The sequence below is a fragment of the Gekko japonicus genome, unplaced genomic scaffold (genome assembly GCF_001447785.1).
Source record: "Gekko japonicus isolate JY-2015 unplaced genomic scaffold, Gekko_japonicus_V1.1 scaffold515, whole genome shotgun sequence".
Classification (NCBI taxonomy): Eukaryota; Metazoa; Chordata; class Lepidosauria; order Squamata; family Gekkonidae; genus Gekko; species Gekko japonicus.
In genome coordinates this window covers 784,207-803,305 of record NW_015164680.1, presented here as the reverse complement: position 1 = coordinate 803,305, position 19,099 = coordinate 784,207, and the positions used below count along the sequence as shown (strand labels likewise).

The window sequence follows — 19,099 nt, the reverse complement described above, 5'->3', positions numbered from 1 at the left end:
AATACTGCTGACAAGCTCATTTGAACCTCTTAGCTAAGCAGGGTATGGGTTAAAAAAGCATTCTTTCCTTTTTCCCTAACTCAACAACTAGGTAGTTGTACAGATACTTAAAACTGCATGGCTAGTATATTTCTCTTACTGCTTATTTCAGCATTCGCATATGGCTGGGCTCTGACTCTGACTTGTTCTCCTTGACATTTTGCCTTCACCTGCTCTTCCTAGATGAGAGCTTGAGGCTCAAAACAGAATCTTAGAGACTTGGGCCAATGTGATTGCTCAACTACAGGCTAGCAGATGCTGCCACATCGGCTGACATCTGTCTTAATAGAGAAAGAGCCAGCAGGGCACAGTGGCTAAGGCCTGAGAGCCACAAAGAGCCCAGTTCAACTCTCACCTCAACCACGGTAACCTCAAGGAAGCCACTATTCACTCAGAGTCCCTTCTCACGCCAGTCTTCACAACACAGAAAATAATACTGGCCTCTCTTAGTCATTCTCATCTAAGGATTACTGAGGTTAATATACATGGATTACTGAGGTTAATATACCTTTACATAAATACTATTTAAAAAGAGGCAAAGAAATCCATACATTTTTATTCTGCATTTCCTCCAAAGAATCTCAGAGAAGAAGTAGAAGAGGAGATTGGATTTATACTCCGCCCTTCACTCGGAGTCTCAGGGCAGCTTACAAACTCCTTTCCCTTCCCCTCCCCACAACAGACACCCTGTGAGGTAGGTGGGGCTGAGAGAGCTCTGAGAGAACTGCTCTTTCAAAGACAGCTCTGACAGAACTATGGCTTGCCCAAGGTCATCCAGCAGCTGCAAGTGGAGGAGTGGGGAATCAAACCCAGTTCTCCCAGATTAGAGTCCTAATCACTACACCAAACTGGCTCTCATACAGAGCCACATTCATGGTCTCCACTACCACCACCCCACACACCTTTTGGCCTCACAACAATCCTGTGAGAGTGAGTGGCCCAAAGTCACTCGGTGAACTTCATGGGTACATGAGGAGTTGAAGTGGAATCTCTCATCTTCTAATCCAGCCCGTTAACCACTACACCACACTAGCAAGAGTGCCCAGTAGAATGGTGCAGTAGTTAACAAGTTCAATTAAAGTTAACACGTCACACAACTGCAGCCTCTTATGGCACACTTCTTGTTTATATCATTCTCTGCACACTAATGTCTAAACATGTTTAGACTTGCTGACGAAGGCCTGGAAGCCCTGAAATAATAACTGTAACGCTGCCAACACTTCCAGACATTTGTTTACGTGGAACCAGTTAGTTCCACGCAACCTGGGTACAGAAAGTCTTGGCATCTGGTCACCGTAAGCTCCGTGTCAAGAAGGAAAGTAAACAATCTGAGGTTCAAGTACGCAGTTTCACAGGAGACAAAGGAGTTTGTGTCAGGAATGAGCAATAGAAGAAGAACGCCACCGCTATCTCTCTAGGCAATTATAGTGTATAATACTGTCCTAAAGTATAGAGCACCTACCATTATCAAAGCACAGAAAAGAGAAAGATTTACCACAGCATACGCCTCCACCCCAAGATGAACGGTGAGGAGAGACAAAGACATTCTCAAAGGCATGTTCCCTGCTCCTCAATCTCTTCTAACACAATTTGACATACTGGTTCAATTCAGACATCATACCGGAGATCACAGACCCATAAAGCCATATTATACTTCACCAGACTTTTGGTCTATCAAAGTCAGTGTTATCTACTGACCCGCAAAGATCACTCGGGCAAAGATCACTCACAATATCTACTCCCTGATCCTTTTAACTGGAGATATTAGGGATTGAACCAACGACCTTCTGTGTACAAAGCAGATTCTCCAACTGGCCCTTCCCGATCAGGGATTTGCATGTCTGTGTCTTGGGTTACACATGCACCGGGGTTACCTAAGGATAGAACTAGGCAATATTGCTTCCAAGTCATTAACTGAAGCAGGTCCGGAGCATTCCAGGTTAGCTATAACTATAGTCAGCTCCAGTGCAGCTATAATGCTAAGCCCACTGGCAACACATGAAGGTGCCTTATGCCAAACCAGGCCACTGGCCCCTTTAGTTCAGAGTTGTTTATTCTGACTAGCAGCGACTCTCCAGGGTCCTGAGTAGAAAAAGGTCTTCCACAGCACCTGCTAACCCAAGAGTTTTCAGCTAGCTATGCCAGGTATTGAACGTGGGACCTTCAGCATACAAAATATGCAACCCGCCATTGAGCCATGTTGGCTCCCCATATGGCAAACCACAAAAGGAACAGGTATCTGCTTACAAGAGAATATGGCGAAGAAAGCAGAGGAGGCACCATCCAGTTTCCTAACCGTATTTTGGAGATTAGGAAATGAGACGTTCCCATTGAGTGATCATCGGCAACAAAAAGCTGGCAATGATATCCACTGAAGGTATCATCTGCCTCCTATGAACTGGCCAGACAGCTTATCAGGAAAGTGATACTGTTATCAGATTCGCAAAAGAGGCTCTTGCTTAGGCTGGGGCACGCCTTGCAGTAAAGGGCTGTTGCCAAGATTAATCAAACTATGAAGCTTTCTGTCACAGTTCCCCCCATAACCTAACATTTTACAGCATGTTTACTAGGGAATAACTCCAGAGCTGACTATTTATTTATTTATTTTTGCTTTTTGCTTCCTCTGCTGTTTTAGTGACATCAAACAATATCCAAGCACACATCAATTTAGCAGGTGACCCCCCCCCCTTCCTATCATGGAGATGAAAACATGACAAGCACAGCAACTGCTGGTTTCCTACTTGACAAACTGCTGTTCAAGGAACAGGAGCAAGGGCAGTAGAATGGCTTTGGAGAATAAAACGTGGCAGTTTCGAGGCAAAACAAGCTTACGCCAGTGATTAAGCCTGCATGGACTAGAAACGACTTCCTCAACCCGACTTCCAAGTAAACATCCAAAGGGTTGGGCTGAAAATCTGTATCTGGAACACCCAGACAAATAAGATAAAAAATATACCCTTTTCAAAAAAAAATAATTTTTTTTTAAACCCAACCTCATTTAATACACCCGAGCAATCTCACAAAACCAGAGACCTGCTGACTCAAACGAAACCTCTACCCACTCCATCAACCTCTTTCGCCCTATCTGGCCAGCCCGAGGCTTCCAAGAATTCCACCCACACAGAAAAGCAGCCACCTTTCCCCGCCGCTTACCGCCTAGCAGCTGGCAGCCAGAGGCAAGACAATGGGTGCAGCCATCGTGGCTAACGGCGACCCTCCACATTCCCCCACCATATGGACTTGAACCGATCCCAGAGCAATAAGCGGAGGGTCGCTCGCACCTTCCGATCCCCTCCCGGCCCACGTGATCCGCCTTCTTCCGAGCCGGAGCACTAGTGGCCGGAGCCGCTCGCGCTCTTCCCCCTCCCTTTCTTCCGATGCACGCTGGGAGCTGTAGTCCGTCGCCCCCCAATCATTTTTTTCCTCCTCCACTTAACAGTCCGATTTTATGCGATGTGGCATTTCTAGAGCCATGGATCCCAAAGGACACAGTTGCAGCGGGCTGCAAAGAGTCGTGATGGACCCAGAGCCTCTTTGACTTTCTAGCTTTGTTGAAGCTGAGAAAAACATTGCGTTATCATCCGCGTGCTAATGTGTTTACTAGGGAGCAATGTCGCACATACTTGTGCATAAATATGCTTAGGTCGGGAGTCATTCGCGGTCGCTTAAAAGGGAGTCGCATTCTTCCCCTCTCCCCCCAACGACAGAGACTGTGATGTGTTGAGATTCCGAAATCCAGCACGAGCAGCGGTATCCGCACCCCCCCCACGCCTCTAAGCTGTTGTTATACAAACGTGCAAGCTTTGGATTCTAGCAAAGCATCCCATCCACAAGTGTGGAAAGGTTGCCACGGCGTGAAAACACCAGGCAGTGGGACCGCATGTATTCGAACGGCAGTTAGTAATTACCGCTCTCACAGAACATTAAATGCCAATTTTACCCTGTGCTATTAAAACTTTTCTCGCAGAGTACAGTATTCGCACTTGCTTGGGGGTAGATCCCTTTTCTCGGTTTTGCCTCTCAGCAATGTTACAGGCTATTTAAAAAATCCAGCGTCGAAGGCCTCACCTGCTGGATTTCTGCCTGCTATATAGAGCTTGGCCAAAAGAAGAAAAAAGGAATGGGATTTTAATTTTTTTCTCTTTCTTTCCTGGAATGGCTCCTTTTGCCTTTAACTGCTGAGCAATCAGCAGGAGTCCCGGAACAGGTCACCCCCCTCCGCAGTATGGTATTTCTGATGCCGAACGTATGGACATAATTCCATATAAAAAGCCTTGCAGACAGAAAACGAATATAGCACGAGAAGGATCATGCTGTGTCTCTTTGCGGTGCTTGTTTTCTGTTTGTAAGAAGTTTTTTCCTTCTTTTTTTAAACACAGAGGACACTCCAAAAACCCCACCCATTCCACCACCAATAGTCTCTGCCACCCCGTGATCCTGGCCTGTCTCACGACTGTGGGCCTGTGGTGGCCTGTCCCCCTGGTGCGCATAAAACTGCAGCCTTAGTTTGCTAGGCAATGCTGCTCTCCTTAGAATCCTATTTCATTCATGTTCCATCAGCGGTGCACAACCCAGACGGTGAATTAATCAACTGGCCCCCTGCAAATCTGCCGAGAATTTCATCCACAAAACAATGCGAACCTGTACAAAAAGTTCTGCTTGTATCGTCCAGGAGAGAGCCCGGGTTCAACCCGTCTAGAGACGCTGACCTGCTCTCGTTGTTTTGCGTGCTGGATGACTTCCTTTCGTTCCAGGTAGGCAGGATGTGGTGTGCTTATCAGGGCCATCCTGAAGAGAGCGTCGCCCTTCTCAGCCAACTGACTTCAATGCATTTCGAAGGGTGTTACCGTGCTCCGGATGGCCGTGTGAGGCGAATTTAGGTTTGCCGTTTGGTTTTTGTTTTTGTTTTAAACAGCCTGAGGTTCTCTAGCTTTGAAGCGGCTGGAAGTCAAGTGTAACCCGTTATTTAGGCCAGGTAAGTTTGCACGTGCTGACCCTCCTCCCCCCCGTTCATCAAAACTCTCAGCTAAAGAAACGTGGCAGCTATAAAACGATTAACGGTGCAATCCTAAAACGGATTAACACCCTTCTAAATCCATTTACTTCAATAGATTAGAAGGATGCAACTCGGATTGTTCTGTAAACCTTTAGCTTGTCTACACGGGGCTACTACTTTCAGCCATCTAGCAAACCCTAACGGAGACCTTTCTTCTCTCAGGGCATTTTCACCGAAAGAGGAAATCTGCAGATAGCTTGCAATCCGGAGTGGTGCAATCCAATTCGACCAGCTCCTTCTTTTGCTTTTGTAAATATGCACAGGATTCAGCGAGACGGTTAGCAAAACGGCTGAGATGATTCTTTTATGTTCTTAGACTCGCTTTATCTGTATGTTCCTGGAGCGTTACGTACTTTCAAAGCACCCAAATTCAAGGCACCCATTAACTCCTCTGATTTCAGTTCTGTTGGGAAAACTTGTGATGGACTTCAGAAGGAGTTCTTTGTGAAAATGGGGGCTATTTTGCATGACACACCCTTCCAACGCGAGTCAGATAAAGAAAGGGCACTTCCTTCACGGAAGCAAGAAGGCTGAAAAGCGAGTGATCGACTATGTCTCTGGAGTTTATTACTTGCTGAAATTGGGGGAGGGGACATTAGAATTCGGGTTACAGTGACTTTACCGGGGGGGGGTGCACGAGTGGAAGAACTACATTTCCCAGCAGGCGGTAAGAGGCGGAAAAGGTGGGAGAGGATTATAACGAGAGCGTTACCTATTCATGCAGGTAAGAGAAAAAGGTGAGCAACAGGTGAAGAAAGCCGGTGAGGAGGAGGAAGGGAGGGGTTCCGGTGTTTTTAAGGGTTCATCTACACTGATGCATGCTTGTGTGGTGTGATTGTTTTTCCCTGGGTCTCTCCAAAGCAAACTTTAGGACAGGTAGATGGAACACAGGAGCTGTGAAGGAGGAAAGTAATGGTGGCTAAACTGTGTTGATCGCGGGAAACGGTTCCCCCTGTGAGCGCCTGGTTGCTTTGAGCAACAACTGTAGAGGAAAGAAGCCGGCAAAGGGAAATGAGGCTGGGGATGGGGAATGGAAAACTTTCCCCTTTGTCTACTGCTGCTGGTGACTCCTGTTTATGTTGTTATTCCCCAGTTGATTTTGAGTTTTAAAAGGAATTTCCCTGAATTTGGGAGAAAATTCTGAGGGGGGGGGGCTTCATGTTCTGCTACAGGGTACCTTCTTGCTGGAAAAAAAATCCAGTAAAAGACGCCCCCTAACTCCCGTCTTGGTGTGGGTGAATTGTCTCATGCTTGCAGTCATCAGAGAAAATAAGGACCTGTTTTGCAGTGAGTTTATTTTGCCTTTTGATCGCCAATAGGGTGTCTGTCAGTATTTTTCTGGGGGCCCACTTGCTTCTTCCCCAAAAGAACACTCTGCTGTCTAGTCACAACCAGCACAGCGACCCCGATCATGAGGTCTTCCAGGCAAGAGAGGAGCAGCGGTGGCTTTGGTTTGCCAGTGCCTTCCTCCACAGAGCAACTACTGCTGTCTTCCTTGGTGGTCTGACATCCAAGTACAGACTGTGACTGATCCTGCTTAGCTCACAAGCTTTGACGAGCTCAGGCCAAATTGGGCTAGAGCCAATCCTGGCTGAGTTTTCCTCCACTTCACTGCAGCAGATGGTGCTGAGGAGTCATCAGGTTTTGGTTCATAGGAGCACCCATTCAGAAATAGCTGCCTCTTTCTTAGGGAAATGGCCTACCTCCCCACATTTTGTGATCGGCCCCTCTTCCCAAAACAACCATTGTCAAAAGTGTCCATAGGCTCGACAACTTTGGAGGCTCTTCCAAGACTGTTCCAATTAACGCTGAACAAGGTGTTGAGGAAGTCTAGCTCCTGAGCCTGCAGCAGGTTTTCTTAAAGCTGGGGGTGCAAAGATTAAACCTTGGATCTTCTGTGTGCAAAGCAAGTGCCCTGAACTAGCCACTGTAGTGCAGTGGTCAAAATGTGGAACCAGGGCTGGGGCAGCCCAGATTCAGATCTCAGCTTTGCTATGCAAGTTCGCTGGGTGACCTTGGGCTAGTCACTCTCTCAGCCTAACCTACCTCACAGGGGGGTCGTCAGGACCAAAAAGTGGAGGGGGAAACAATCTTGTAAGCCGGTTTGGGTTCCCATTAGAAAGAAGAGTAAGGGATAATTAGGAGATCATCTTATACAATTTAAGGGGCTGTGGATCCTATAAAGTTTGACCAAGCATCTTTCTCTTCTTTGACTGCTTCTGCATTTATACTTTCCCCTGGTACTTTTTAAGGGCTGATAATGGCCTGCTACTGTGTAATTGACTTGTGCAATATAAAATATGGTTTGCATACAGGGCACACAGCGGGCACTGCTGGGTATCTTACAGGTACTCCTATATATGTTTACAAAAGGGGAGTAAGAGATACAGCAAGCACAATTTTGCAAAATATGGTCTGCTGATACTGTTGGGTAAATGGGGTTAAGAACATAAGAAGAGCCCTGCTGGATCAGACCAGTGGTCCTTCTAGTCCAGCACCCTGGCTGTCCAATTCCTCTGGACAGCCAACAACAAGGCCTTCCTCTGATGTTGCCTCCTGGCTCTGGGATTCAGAGAATTAGTGCCTCTGAATATGGAGGTTCCCCTCAATCACCATGGCTAGTAGCCATTGATAGATTCATGGAGGATAAATCTAATCCCCTTTTTTAGATTGTTTATTCCTCTGACCATCATTACATCCTCTGGCAGCAAATTCCACATTTTAATAACTCTCTGTGTAAAGTAGTATAATTGTTGACTTTGTGTGGCCACGGAGATGTGCAATGGGGTGAGGAATGAATGAATACTGGTATATAGGGCTGCCAAGACATCCTCAGGGAGCTATACTTCTATATAAGTGATAGCAAGAAAAAGATCATGGTTTGCTTTTTATGGCAGCCAGTGTGTTTTTAGCATGTCAAGTAGGGAGGCCTGGTGTCAACCCTATGAATGATAATACGAGATGATGTTTCTGTGTGTGTTTTAAGTTGAAAATGGTTTCCTGGATACAAAAGAACTCCAGTTGTGATTGTTATTAGATCTGAAACAACTCTCACCCTTCCTTTTCCTATGCAAATTTTAATCCTGAATATCTACTGGCTAATGTATACTTACTCCAACCTGGATATCATCAGATTTCAGAAGTTAAGCAGGGAGGCCCTAGTTAATATTTGGATGGGAGACCACCAAGTAAGTCTAGGGTTGTTGCTGCATAGGGAGGCAATGGCAAATCATCTCTGAACACCTCTTGCCTTAAAAACCCAGTGGGGTCTCCCCCAAAAAAGTGTATATTTGGTGCCCAATGATAATTGATGTCAACTACTGTTTGGTTTGGGTGATTTTTTGCCGTCAGTTTTCTTCTGAAATCAAACAGTTCACTGAGATGCAGTGCAGTCATATTCTTTATCTGACAGCTGTCATGCAGCTGCAATCTATACACAGACCCTCCGCTTCACTAATTAGGAACCCTCACAGTCAAAACTTCCAAATCCCAATTAATTCTTACCAGATTTGATCTTTTGACAACAGTGTCCAGGCTTCTCCTCATCCAGAGCTACAATGTTGTTGTTGTTGTTCAGTCACACAGTCGAATCCAACTATTCGCGACCCCATGGACCACATCATGGCATATTCTTGCTAACTGGAGATCAGTGTAAAAGGCAGAGAGTTGGATTGCCACAGCCTGGTGGTAGTTATAAAAGCCAGATCTGCTAGAGGAACAACGGAAGCCCTCTGGCAAACTTCTGTTGTTGCTCCTCTGAAACCTGCTGAAAATTTTCCATTATTGTTAACAATAACAATTATAAGAGAGTTTATTTTATTTTGAGGAGGGAAAGCTTTGGAGGCGGAGAAGTGAGGGTGGTGCTTTTTGCTCAATGACACTTTCTCATTTTCTGCTGCAGCTCCCGTGCTCTACTGGAAAAGCCAACTATGAGCCCTGGGGAGGGTCCTCTGTAGAGTAGCATGAGTGGCACGCATGGGGGACTGGAACTCTTTGCGGGGAGGGCATTGGTGGAAATCAGACACCTCCCTCATTGTGCAAGTAGTAGGTACTTCTGCTCATGGAGTGAGCTCTCTGGATCCAAGCCATTATCTCTTTGGGTGGTGCACAATTTTCTGGAGGAAGAGATCATACACATGAGAAGCTGTCTTATACTGAATCAGACCATTGGTCCATCAAAGTCAGTATTGTCTACTCAGACTGGCAGTGGCTTTCCAGGGTCTCAGGCAGAGGTCTTTTGCATTACCTACTGCACACCTGGCTTTTCGACAGGAGATGCCGGGGACTGAACCCGGGACCTTTTGCATGCAAAGCAGAGGCTCTTCCACTGAGCCACAGCCACTCCTCAGATCCTAATAATTCAGTTGCGTCCTTGTGAAGATATTTTGTCACGCCTTGAATTCCATCTTCCCTTTTATTCATTCATCCAGGGCAAAGACACTTGGGGGTAAAGAAGACCATGGCTTTCTCCACCTCTGAGGTTGATGAGGCCTTTGACTACTTGTTCAAGATCATTTTGATCGGAGATTCCAACGTCGGGAAGACATGTGTGGTGCATCGTTTCAAGTCAGGGCAATACTATGTGAAGCAGCAGAACACCATTGGAGTGGACTTCACAGTGCGCTCCTTGGAGATTGATGGCAAGAAGGTCAAGGTGAGTGGTGCAGTCTTTGACCAAAAAAGTGCGCTGTCCTTAAACTTCTTGGATGTGCCATGTGGGTGATGGAGATCAGAGATGGCTGTGTTATGAAGGGCAAGGTGAGACGACCATCTCAGGCGCAACCCATTTGAAATTTCCCGGCTCAAGCCCTACTGAAATCATCTGGAAAGTGGTGTTTTTTATTTAATTGATGCTAGTACAAGAGAACTTCCTATAGATTTTGCCCTATGTTAGCTAGTTCTAGGGCACATATTATTCATGGTGAAACTAAAATGTCTTGGATTTGTCCTTGGAGATCTGTCCTGCCAGGGTAAATCTAACTATATTTTGTGTGCAGGGACACAAATAATACAGATGAACAGCTCGTTATCCAAAGTGTCGCTGACATATTAGAGGCCCTGAAGAGGAGCTCTTATGTCCCCTTAGGAAAGGAAACTGGTGTGTCTTCTGTCCAACTGCAGCTGTTCTTTCAAGCTGCTTTGCTCTCCGAAGGCACCAACAGGAGTGTGAGAACTGAGTTCTGCTGCCTCATCCAGGCACAAACACAGCAGCATCAGGAACTAAATCTCCTCCAAGATGATCTCCAAGTGGGAGGAGTACATCAAAGAGCTTAATGGTGACTCTGCTGTCGTGCTTATTTTTATCCCCATGTGGGGTTGCCCACCTCCAGGTGGGGTGTGGAGATCTCTCAGAATCTGAACGGATTTCCAGGCAACAAGGATCATTTCTCCTGGAGAAAATGGCTGCTTCGAAGGGAGGATATGGCATGGGGGAATTTAAGAACATAAGAGAAGCCATGTTGGATCAGACCAATGGCCCATCCAGTCCAACACTCTGTGTCACACAGTGGGCAAAACCCAGGGGACATCGGGAGGTCCACCAGTGGGGCCAGAACTCCAGAAGCCCTCCCACTGTTGCCCTCCAAGCACCAAGAACACAGAACATCACTGCCCCCGACAGAGTGTTATTTCCCAGTGGAGGCAACACAGTGCTGTTCTGTTCCCCTGTGCTGACGTTAGATCATTCTCCCGTTAGAGTATGGGCCAAGCGTTGCCCTTCTGGAGATGCGCAACTGTTAGGGTTGCCAACTCTGGGTTGGGAAATTCCTGGAGGTTTGGAGGTGGAGGCTGGGGAGGGACCGCAGCAGAGTCTAATGCCAAAGAGTAGCCATTTTTACAGGGAAAATCATCTCTTTAGTGTGGAGATCTCCAGGCCTCACCACCTGGAGGTTGTCAACCCTACCAACTGCATTGTTTGGCTCTTGACTGCTGCTAGTCTGGTGAACTGCTGTCTCTCCCAGAGTACAACATTTCTAGGTATAGTTTCCAATACACTCTAACCACTGGAATACTCTCATCTTTATCCAGCCTTTCCTCTCCCATGCCTGGCCAGTTAGTTTGATAAAATGGGGGAGGTTTAAGCCCCTTCTCTCCACCCACCATAGTCCTCATCCAAATTGCGCTTGTGCATATCTTGGAAACATGAAACTTCCAAACACACCTGTCCACGTGGACAGGGAAAGTCCCTGGGGGGAAATGTGGCATGTAGCCAGGATGTCACCTGTTTGTTCTTCCCTTTTCCCCTCTCCTAAAAGGGCGCATAGATCCAGATTTTGGCAGTTTACCAATATAGTTGACTTAGTAACTGGTTACAGATTCTCTAATATATTGAAGTCAGGCTGTAAGCATGGTGGAGATTTATGACTGAAATACTTAAGATCTGCAAGTTGCATCTGTTCTAGATTAGTTGTGGGGTTAAGGGTGGTCAGCAGGACGACTCTCGTGGTACTACATCCTATAGCTGTAGAGCTGTAGAGTCAAATACTGTTCTATAAAAATGTGAATGAACTCTTTAAGGTACAGTGGAGGGGGATGTGAAATGCTAGAATAACCAATATGTGAAAGGAATGGCAGACAGATTTGTATGTGACTCAGCTCAAGAACCTTGTAGACGAGTTTTACAGAAAAGGAAATTACAGAGGTGAGCAGTTGCCAGTAAATCAAGTGAGAACTGTGCACAGATTTGTTCCAGGTGCATTAAAACAATTGTGCAGAGTGTTGCTGTGTATATTTATTACTCATTGTGAAATGTCATGCATGCTGCTTCCTAATAAAGGGCTCCCAACAACCAGAGTTTGGGCAATGGAAAACTCATGGAGTATTAAACAACATGCCAATTATCAATAGTGTTGCATGTGGCCTCTTTTATATTGGCTGTTTGTTGAACTCTTGCTCTGAATTTTGATATAGTTTGGCTTTTTAATTATAAAAGGTTGCAAACCGTTGCACTCAATACTGTATTGCAGCTTGCCACTTTTTTAAAAAAAACTTTCCCTCTTTCTGGCCATCTTAGATTTGCTTGTCTGATAGTTAGAACTTGGCTGTCTCATTGATTTGTGTTTCCCACCACTCTCCCTTTCAGATCCAGGTGTGGGACACAGCAGGCCAAGAACGCTTCCGCACAATCACCCAGAGTTATTACCGCAGTGCCCATGGTGCTATTCTTGCCTATGATATGACAAGGAGGTCCACTTTTGAGTCTATCCCTCACTGGATTCATGAGATTGAAAAGTATGGTGCAGCTAACTTGGTCTTGATGTTGATAGGTAAGTGGTCAGCTTAGTCACCTTGCTGCAGGAGTTTCCTCCTTCCTACATCATCTTGATCCTTGGTTTTTGTGGTGATTTCTTGCTTTGCCTGTAATATTGGACAGCCCTTGTTTTCTGAAGTAGGGTAAACCAAACTTAAAGAAGGAAGAATTACTGGGACAGACTTAAGAGGGGCTTGCTACCCCACTTCTTGGGGTAGGTTCAGCTTATTCACATTAAACTGAAGTTCTAAATACACATTAGAAAACCCTGCAGAGTTCAACGGGATTCCATTCTAACCTGTTTTGGTTGGCTCGTTTCCATAGCTTTCAGAATTTGAACCATCCAGTTAATTTTGGCTTTCTAGAGAAAAATTGCCCTGAGTCCTGGACAGTCTGTCACATCTCAAAAGCTCAGCAGGATTGGCCCTGGTCAGTATTTGGAAGGAAGTCCAGGGTCGCTATTCAGAGGCAGGCAATGGCAAACCACCTCTGAACATCTCTTGCTTTGAAAACCCTACAGGGGTCACCATAAGTCGGCTGCAACTTGACGGTAAAAAAGGGGGAAATTCCAAGTAGTAAAGTATTTTGTTTGTAAACCATGGAACTTCTGTAAAGCTGGAGAGCAAAGGCTACATTGCTGTGAATTAATGTCACATGGTTATACTAAATCCTCTTTTGTTTTTTCAGGGAATAAGTCAGATGAAACAGAGAAGCGCCAAGTCCTGTTTGAAGACGCTTGCACACTGGCTGAGAAGCATGGTCTACTGGCTGTCTTAGAGACCTCAGCCAAAGAGGCCCAAAATGTTGATGAGGTCTTCATATTAATGGCTAAAGAGCTCATGGCTAGAAATGCCTTGCAGCTAAGTGGGGAGAATGGTCCCGCAGGCAGCATTTATCTGGACACCAGGCCAGTGATGACCACTCAGCTTGACAAGTCTGACTGCTCATGTTGATGAGAAGCTTCAAGAAGAAGCACTTCTGGTGGTCCATATTATTTGAGTTTCCTGTCTAGCCTTGGCTTGTGGCCCTAATTCAGCCATACAGTGCTGACCTGTTCTCCAGAGGTAGATGCCACTCCTTATTGCCATGGTCAAAGCAGGTTGTGGAGGTCAAAACTGGTGGTGCTACCCTGCAACGAAGGAAAGGGTCTTCTGGAAGCCACTAGCTTACCAGGAAAGAACTGTGAAGAACTTTAACAAGAGCGGGGCATCATTTAACATAGCCATAAAAAGATGGCAGCCTGTTGAGTTGATCTGAATTTTCGGTGGTAGCTGTGAGAAAGCAGTGTGGCCACTTGTCTACTCTAGCATCTTGGTTTTTGTACATGTATAGCTCAGAGCTGCATACTTGCACTGCTATCACTCAGTTGACTCCTAAAAAGTCTAGTAATTTCATTGTAGTCTAGTAAATCTGATTGATCTGCCAGTTTCCTCTGATTGCCCCACAATGCAATGATTTACTATTTTTGTGGAGCAATTTCTTCACAAATAACTGTTGGATGTGACTAGCTCCTTTCTGCCACTTGGCACTATAAATAATTCAGTCTCTTTACTTAGAAGTGATTTAGTTTTGAACATAAAGAATTGCTAAAACTGTATCAGTTCCCTGTCCCTTGTTTTGCTAATGTTAAACTTCAAAGTTATTGCATCTGTGTTTTTTCCTTATCTATGTACAAAAACTACTTGGAACTTGTTCAGCATGTTGGATAAGGATTGATCAACACTGGTTTTTGAAAACAATCCCTCACAGAATGAATTGCAGCTACCAGGCTTCTTTGCAACAGCTACGCAGTAAACTATTTTTCTGCCCACCAAGTGGTGACTAATGCCGTTGCTAAATTCTGTTAGATTCAGTTGCAGTAAGTGGGTGTATGAAAGTTTCTTCTCCTGTTCTCTTTTGAAATGGCTTGAAGTGGACGCACAACATGTGGATTTCCTTTAGGAGTGGTGGCTGGTAGAGTTTGATTCTGTAACCTTTTCTCATTTTGCTTAATGAGAAGACTACATAAGGGGCCGATCTTGGTCTGATCTGTTCTAATGATCAGATGGCCAAGGAAATCAGATATGTCATTTCTAGATGTTTTTTCGGGAGGGTTGTATCTTACAATCTTATGTCAAAGCAAAAGGGAAAGGTCGCTTTTGATCAAGAAGAAAAGGGATCTTGATTCTTCCGTGGGGGAGGGGCAGTTGTCCTCAAAACCCAGGACTGCGCTGCATTGGAATGTAGTCCTTTTTACATTGCCCGTCCCTAAAAAGGAATTCGTTACCCATAAAGACTCTCTAAGTGGTATCTAACTCCTACAACAGGCACACATTAACGCACACTATAACAATGGTTACATTAAAAGGGGGAAAATTCTACTTTTACTATAGCTGAAGTTGGGGTAGAAGGGCTAATCATAGCATATGGAGGAACCACTGATCGCACGAATGTGTGTGGTTAGTAATTGTATGTCCCTTATAGCTATAAACTGTAATTGCCAGGTCATCACTATGGTGAACAAAGGAGCAGCTGTGTTTATACTGGGTCTGTCCTTCTTTAAAAAACACATAAAGGCATGATAGAGTACTGTTTTGCTATTTGATTATCCTTAGTACACTTTAATATTAAATCTTTATTGGGAATAATATGATGGCACTTTGAACTAATTAATGAATGAACTAAAATTCTGGCACGGCCTTTAGGGTGAGGCCTGGTCCCTGTAACTTTGCCATATGGGGTGGGGGGGCATACAGTGGGCTATCCACCATGCCCTGGGCTGAGCATGTAGAAGCCTCTAATCCCTCCTTGAGCCCCACCAGTGAGATACTATGCACATGGGAGAAAGGTCAAGGACTTTTTGTGATCTATTGCCATCATGCATCAGTGGGATGTAATGGCTCTGGTGTCTGGCCACAAGTGAGAAGACAGTGGTTCAAACCCCCTCACTGGGTGACCTTGGGCTATTCACTCCTCAGCTTAGTATACAACAGAGGATTGTTGGGAGAGTAAAAATTGAGAGGAGGATCATGTAAGCTACTATGGGGCCTTGAAAGAGGAATAGGGTAGAACTGGAGTATAAGTACTAGCACATTCTGGTGTGTCCTCCTTCAAGTCTGGGCAAATTTCCCAACATAGAAAATTCATTTTGCTTCACTTGTCAATATTTTTTCTCTCTTGTTTCACTTATGAACAAGTGTTGCCAATTGTCACACTGCTCCCTGAACATAATCTTACGGAGGCTGTTGCGTACCAATAAGCAAGAATAAAGATGGCTTTAACTTCTTCCACAACCGAATCTTTGGCATCAATATTCTTTCCATTCCTCTGTTTACATCCACAGGATTAGACCCTTTGTTAGTACTGAAGTTGTAATTATAGATTAGAACTTGCCTCAGCTATTATCAGCTGACGAGGTTCAGGCTCTTTTACCAAAGGATGATGGGCATATGAAAAATGGCCATGGCCACTCAAGTAAATCCATGAACCAAAGCCCAGTAGCCAGTTTAAAGAGATTCAATCACTACTATCTACAGAATCTAAAATGTCATTAAAGAAAATGCTAGAGGAGGGGGGCTAGAACACATGCAGCTGCTTTTCATATCGTCCCTAACTTCAGTTCCCTGAATAAAAGGTCTGTCATAGTATTGCCCACCATGTATTGTTCTAGTTTCCTTTCTTCATTGGATGCTCGATCAGCAGTCTAAAATCACACTCTGGTTACAAAGTCATTAGCAAGACAGTACATGCTCTGTCTTACCTGAAACCATCTGGAGGCTTGAAAGTGTTTGCCTCCAAGACCTCCCAATGTTTTTTTATGGGTGGAGAGGCACATAACCACAATATAATAAGGCTTGTGGCATGGCAGTATTGCTTTCAGTTCTGATGGATCCACCCCTTCTGCAAACTGAGCAAGTTCACTGAAAAGTTAGATGATGCCTTCCCACTCCCCAACACGGCCCACAGAAAGCCAGTCTTGAGGGTTGATGGACAAGATACTGGGTGTGGACTACAGCAAGGGAAATTGTAGAAAGCTCTGAAACTGGACTGATGTATTTATGACCTGCAGTGGGGGTCAATTTTTGCCTGTTTCCCCCTTCTTGCTGCAGTCTGCACCAGTGCCACCCCTGGAGCTTTTTCCAAAGCCAGAGAGGGCGGCAAAACCCCCCTTCATAAACCAGCTCCATTAGCCTTGTGTCATGATCAGTGTAGGCCTGGGAGAAAGGCCTAGAGGCCTGTGTGGGAGTGGAGAGCAGATAGCCTACAACCCCCACAATGCTTAGCAACAGTTGTAGCCAATCAGTGTACAGAGATTGTGTGAGGGAATGGAACTTAAGCTTTCTGAACCGTGAAACTGTTCTTTCTCTTCTGCAGTCTTGTCTCTCACAGAGCTAAATTGAGGGAACAGTCTGGTCTGAGGAAAAGATCCCTCACTTGGGACAGAGTGAGTACAGGCAGGATGCCTGGTATAAGAGGGCTGTGGGCCTTGAAACAGTAACTAGTTAAGTGAAATAGGTAGTCACATTAGATTTGATTATTTTGCCTTTAAACACTGTTATATATATATTAAGCACCTTGTCTTGTTTTCAGTGCCCCATTACTGTGTTAATAAACCATTTGTTTGTTCTCTGCCTGGTCATCACGCCTATGTTCTTGGCTTAAAAAGGGGCATTTTGGATGGGCTTGGGAGGGTACTCTGGGCCTTCTCAAGGGACCCAAAGTCCAGAGTGGTGGCAGCTGAAGGTGGCGACCTACAGGGGGTCATGACACCTTGGATCCATCCATGGTCCATACTGTGTGTTGAGGATGGAACTGCCAATTTCTGTTTGAGAATCTTACTGTTCCAATTTGGAGCATTACGTGTGCCTTCCAGAAGCCAAGACAACTCAGTCAGCATCCTCTGATTTGAGACACTTAGTCGCACTCCTGGCAGAGGCCAATGATCATGGACTGAAATTTGTTTAATCCAGCAGAACTGACTTTTCATGCATGAGCAGACCAAATTTTTTTTAAAAGCAAGCAATTAAAAGGATCAGGTCCTCCTAAAACTAAGCCAAAACAGAAAAGGAAGTCTTAATTAGTAAGCAGAGATGGGGAGAGAAACCAGCACTCGCGCGTGAACAAGTGAAGAGAATGTTCTCACAGGTATAATGAGCACATCAAAAGAAGTGACTAGGAAGGTATTCACCTCTTCCTTTGAGACATGCAGAAAATAAAAATTCTTTGGCGGCAGGGGGTGGTGGTTTCAGCACCAACTCCAGCAAAAGCTCTAGAACGTTCCAAAGCTGCTTCTGCACAGACACAGAAACCATCCATGGGACGGTAGAGAGATCACAGGGAGAAGATTCCTCATTCTATAGAATAAGGAACAGAGTATAAATTTTGAACTGTGACATGATTTAAAAAAACAGATTCTGTTGCCTTCTGAATAACAACGGACACAATCCAAGTGCCTCAAACAATAGGGCTGGTACCTGGATTGCTGCAGAGGACAGGAAATGGTATTTCCAGAAGTCAGATAAGAAACTTTAAGTGTGTGTGTGTGGGGAGAGGGGAAAGAGATGCATTCTGTGTTGAAAGTACACAGATTACTATAAGAAAATACAGGTACAGAAGTTTCAAAATGTAAATACCAATGTGCTTTTTAATCATTTTTTATTTGGGAAAAGTGCTTCTTACAAAAGGCAGCTGCAAAGTAACACAGACTTCAGCAATAATTTCTGATTCCATTTAAAAGTGAAAGGAGACACAATCTAAAGGGGACAGAAGCAGCGGAAGAACAGATCAAGGAAATCCAGCAGCATTAGATGTAATGGAAGGTTAAAATTCCATTGGAGGATTAGGGAAGGAGAGGAATTTGGTAGCATCTGCAGCTCTTCCTAACAGAACTAGAGCCTGGCTATTGAATGGCTCTTTGGTTCTACAGGTAAAGTAGCATGCATACTGAACAGCCCCACCTGCCCATATCAGAAGTTCTGTGAGGCATCTGAGCCCCTTTTTAAAATTGGGATGCAGAAGTGACTGCCTAGATAAAAAGTTTGCTCAACTATGATAGTCTGCAACATTGCAAAAACTGATGCAAAGAGATTCCAACATGGTGACAATTTACTGGACAACTGCTAGGTCAAAACCCTCTTTGGCTAACCATGTTCCGATGCGGCCACCCACCAAAGGAGTGCGGGGGTGACCAGGAGGTGCGTGTGCATGTGCTGGTGTCATTAAGAAGGTGCCTTACGCCCACATTATAGTAGCTGGTTTAAAGACCATTTCCACAGGTTTGGCTGAGACCACAACATTTGCTTCCCTGTCCAGTTTGGATGTCAGACCGTGCACTGGAGAAAGGTGTGGGGTGTTTCGTGTGTATGAGAAAAGAATAAAGGGGGGAGGGGAGTGAAAACTTTTAATACACACACATATATAGATATAGATATATCAAGTTGCCCAGCCCTTGGGATACAACTTTGCATTTTATTTGTATATACATAACATAGAAAGTTCTCCTTTCACACACAAACACGTTTGCCTTTCATGCCAAACAGTAAAAACCCGGAACATTCGTGCCTGGTTCTGGTTACACAGTAGTAAATAGTCATGTGCAAGTAAACAAGAGACCAAAACCACAAATGAACACATGTACATCGGGGTGAGTGAAGGGTATCGGAATGGAGCTGAAGCCAACCAAGAAAGTCGCTGCTGGCCAGAAATCTTTGAAGTTTTAAAAAAATTGTTTCCATAGTCCATAGTGGAAAGAGAGGCCCGTTGGCCAACTTCTGCCC

The 19,099-nt window shown here is 45.0% G+C and overlaps 1 protein-coding gene across 1 annotated transcript; it reads left to right on the top strand.

Annotated features, from left to right (window-relative positions):
• Nucleotides 1-9,554: 9,554 nt before the first annotated feature.
• Nucleotides 9,555-13,471, top strand: RAB19 (RAB19, member RAS oncogene family). Its single transcript, XM_015409308.1, has 3 exons — nt 9,555-9,749; nt 12,177-12,360; nt 13,032-13,471. The coding sequence occupies exons 1-3, from the start codon at nt 9,555-9,557 to the stop codon at nt 13,295-13,297; spliced, it is 645 nt and encodes a 214-aa protein (XP_015264794.1). The 3' UTR covers nt 13,298-13,471.
• Nucleotides 13,472-19,099: the final 5,628 nt, after the last annotated feature.

Coding starts and splice junctions, on each gene's coding strand:
- RAB19 (XM_015409308.1), top strand. CDS start 9,555: ATGGCTTTCTCCACCTCTGAGGTTGATGAGGCCTTTGACTACTTGTTC. Junction 9,750..12,176: donor TTGATGGCAAGAAGGTCAAG/GTGAGTGGTGCA, acceptor TCTCCCTTTCAG/ATCCAGGTGTGGGACACAGC. Junction 12,361..13,031: donor CTTGGTCTTGATGTTGATAG/GTAAGTGGTCAG, acceptor TTGTTTTTTCAG/GGAATAAGTCAGATGAAACA.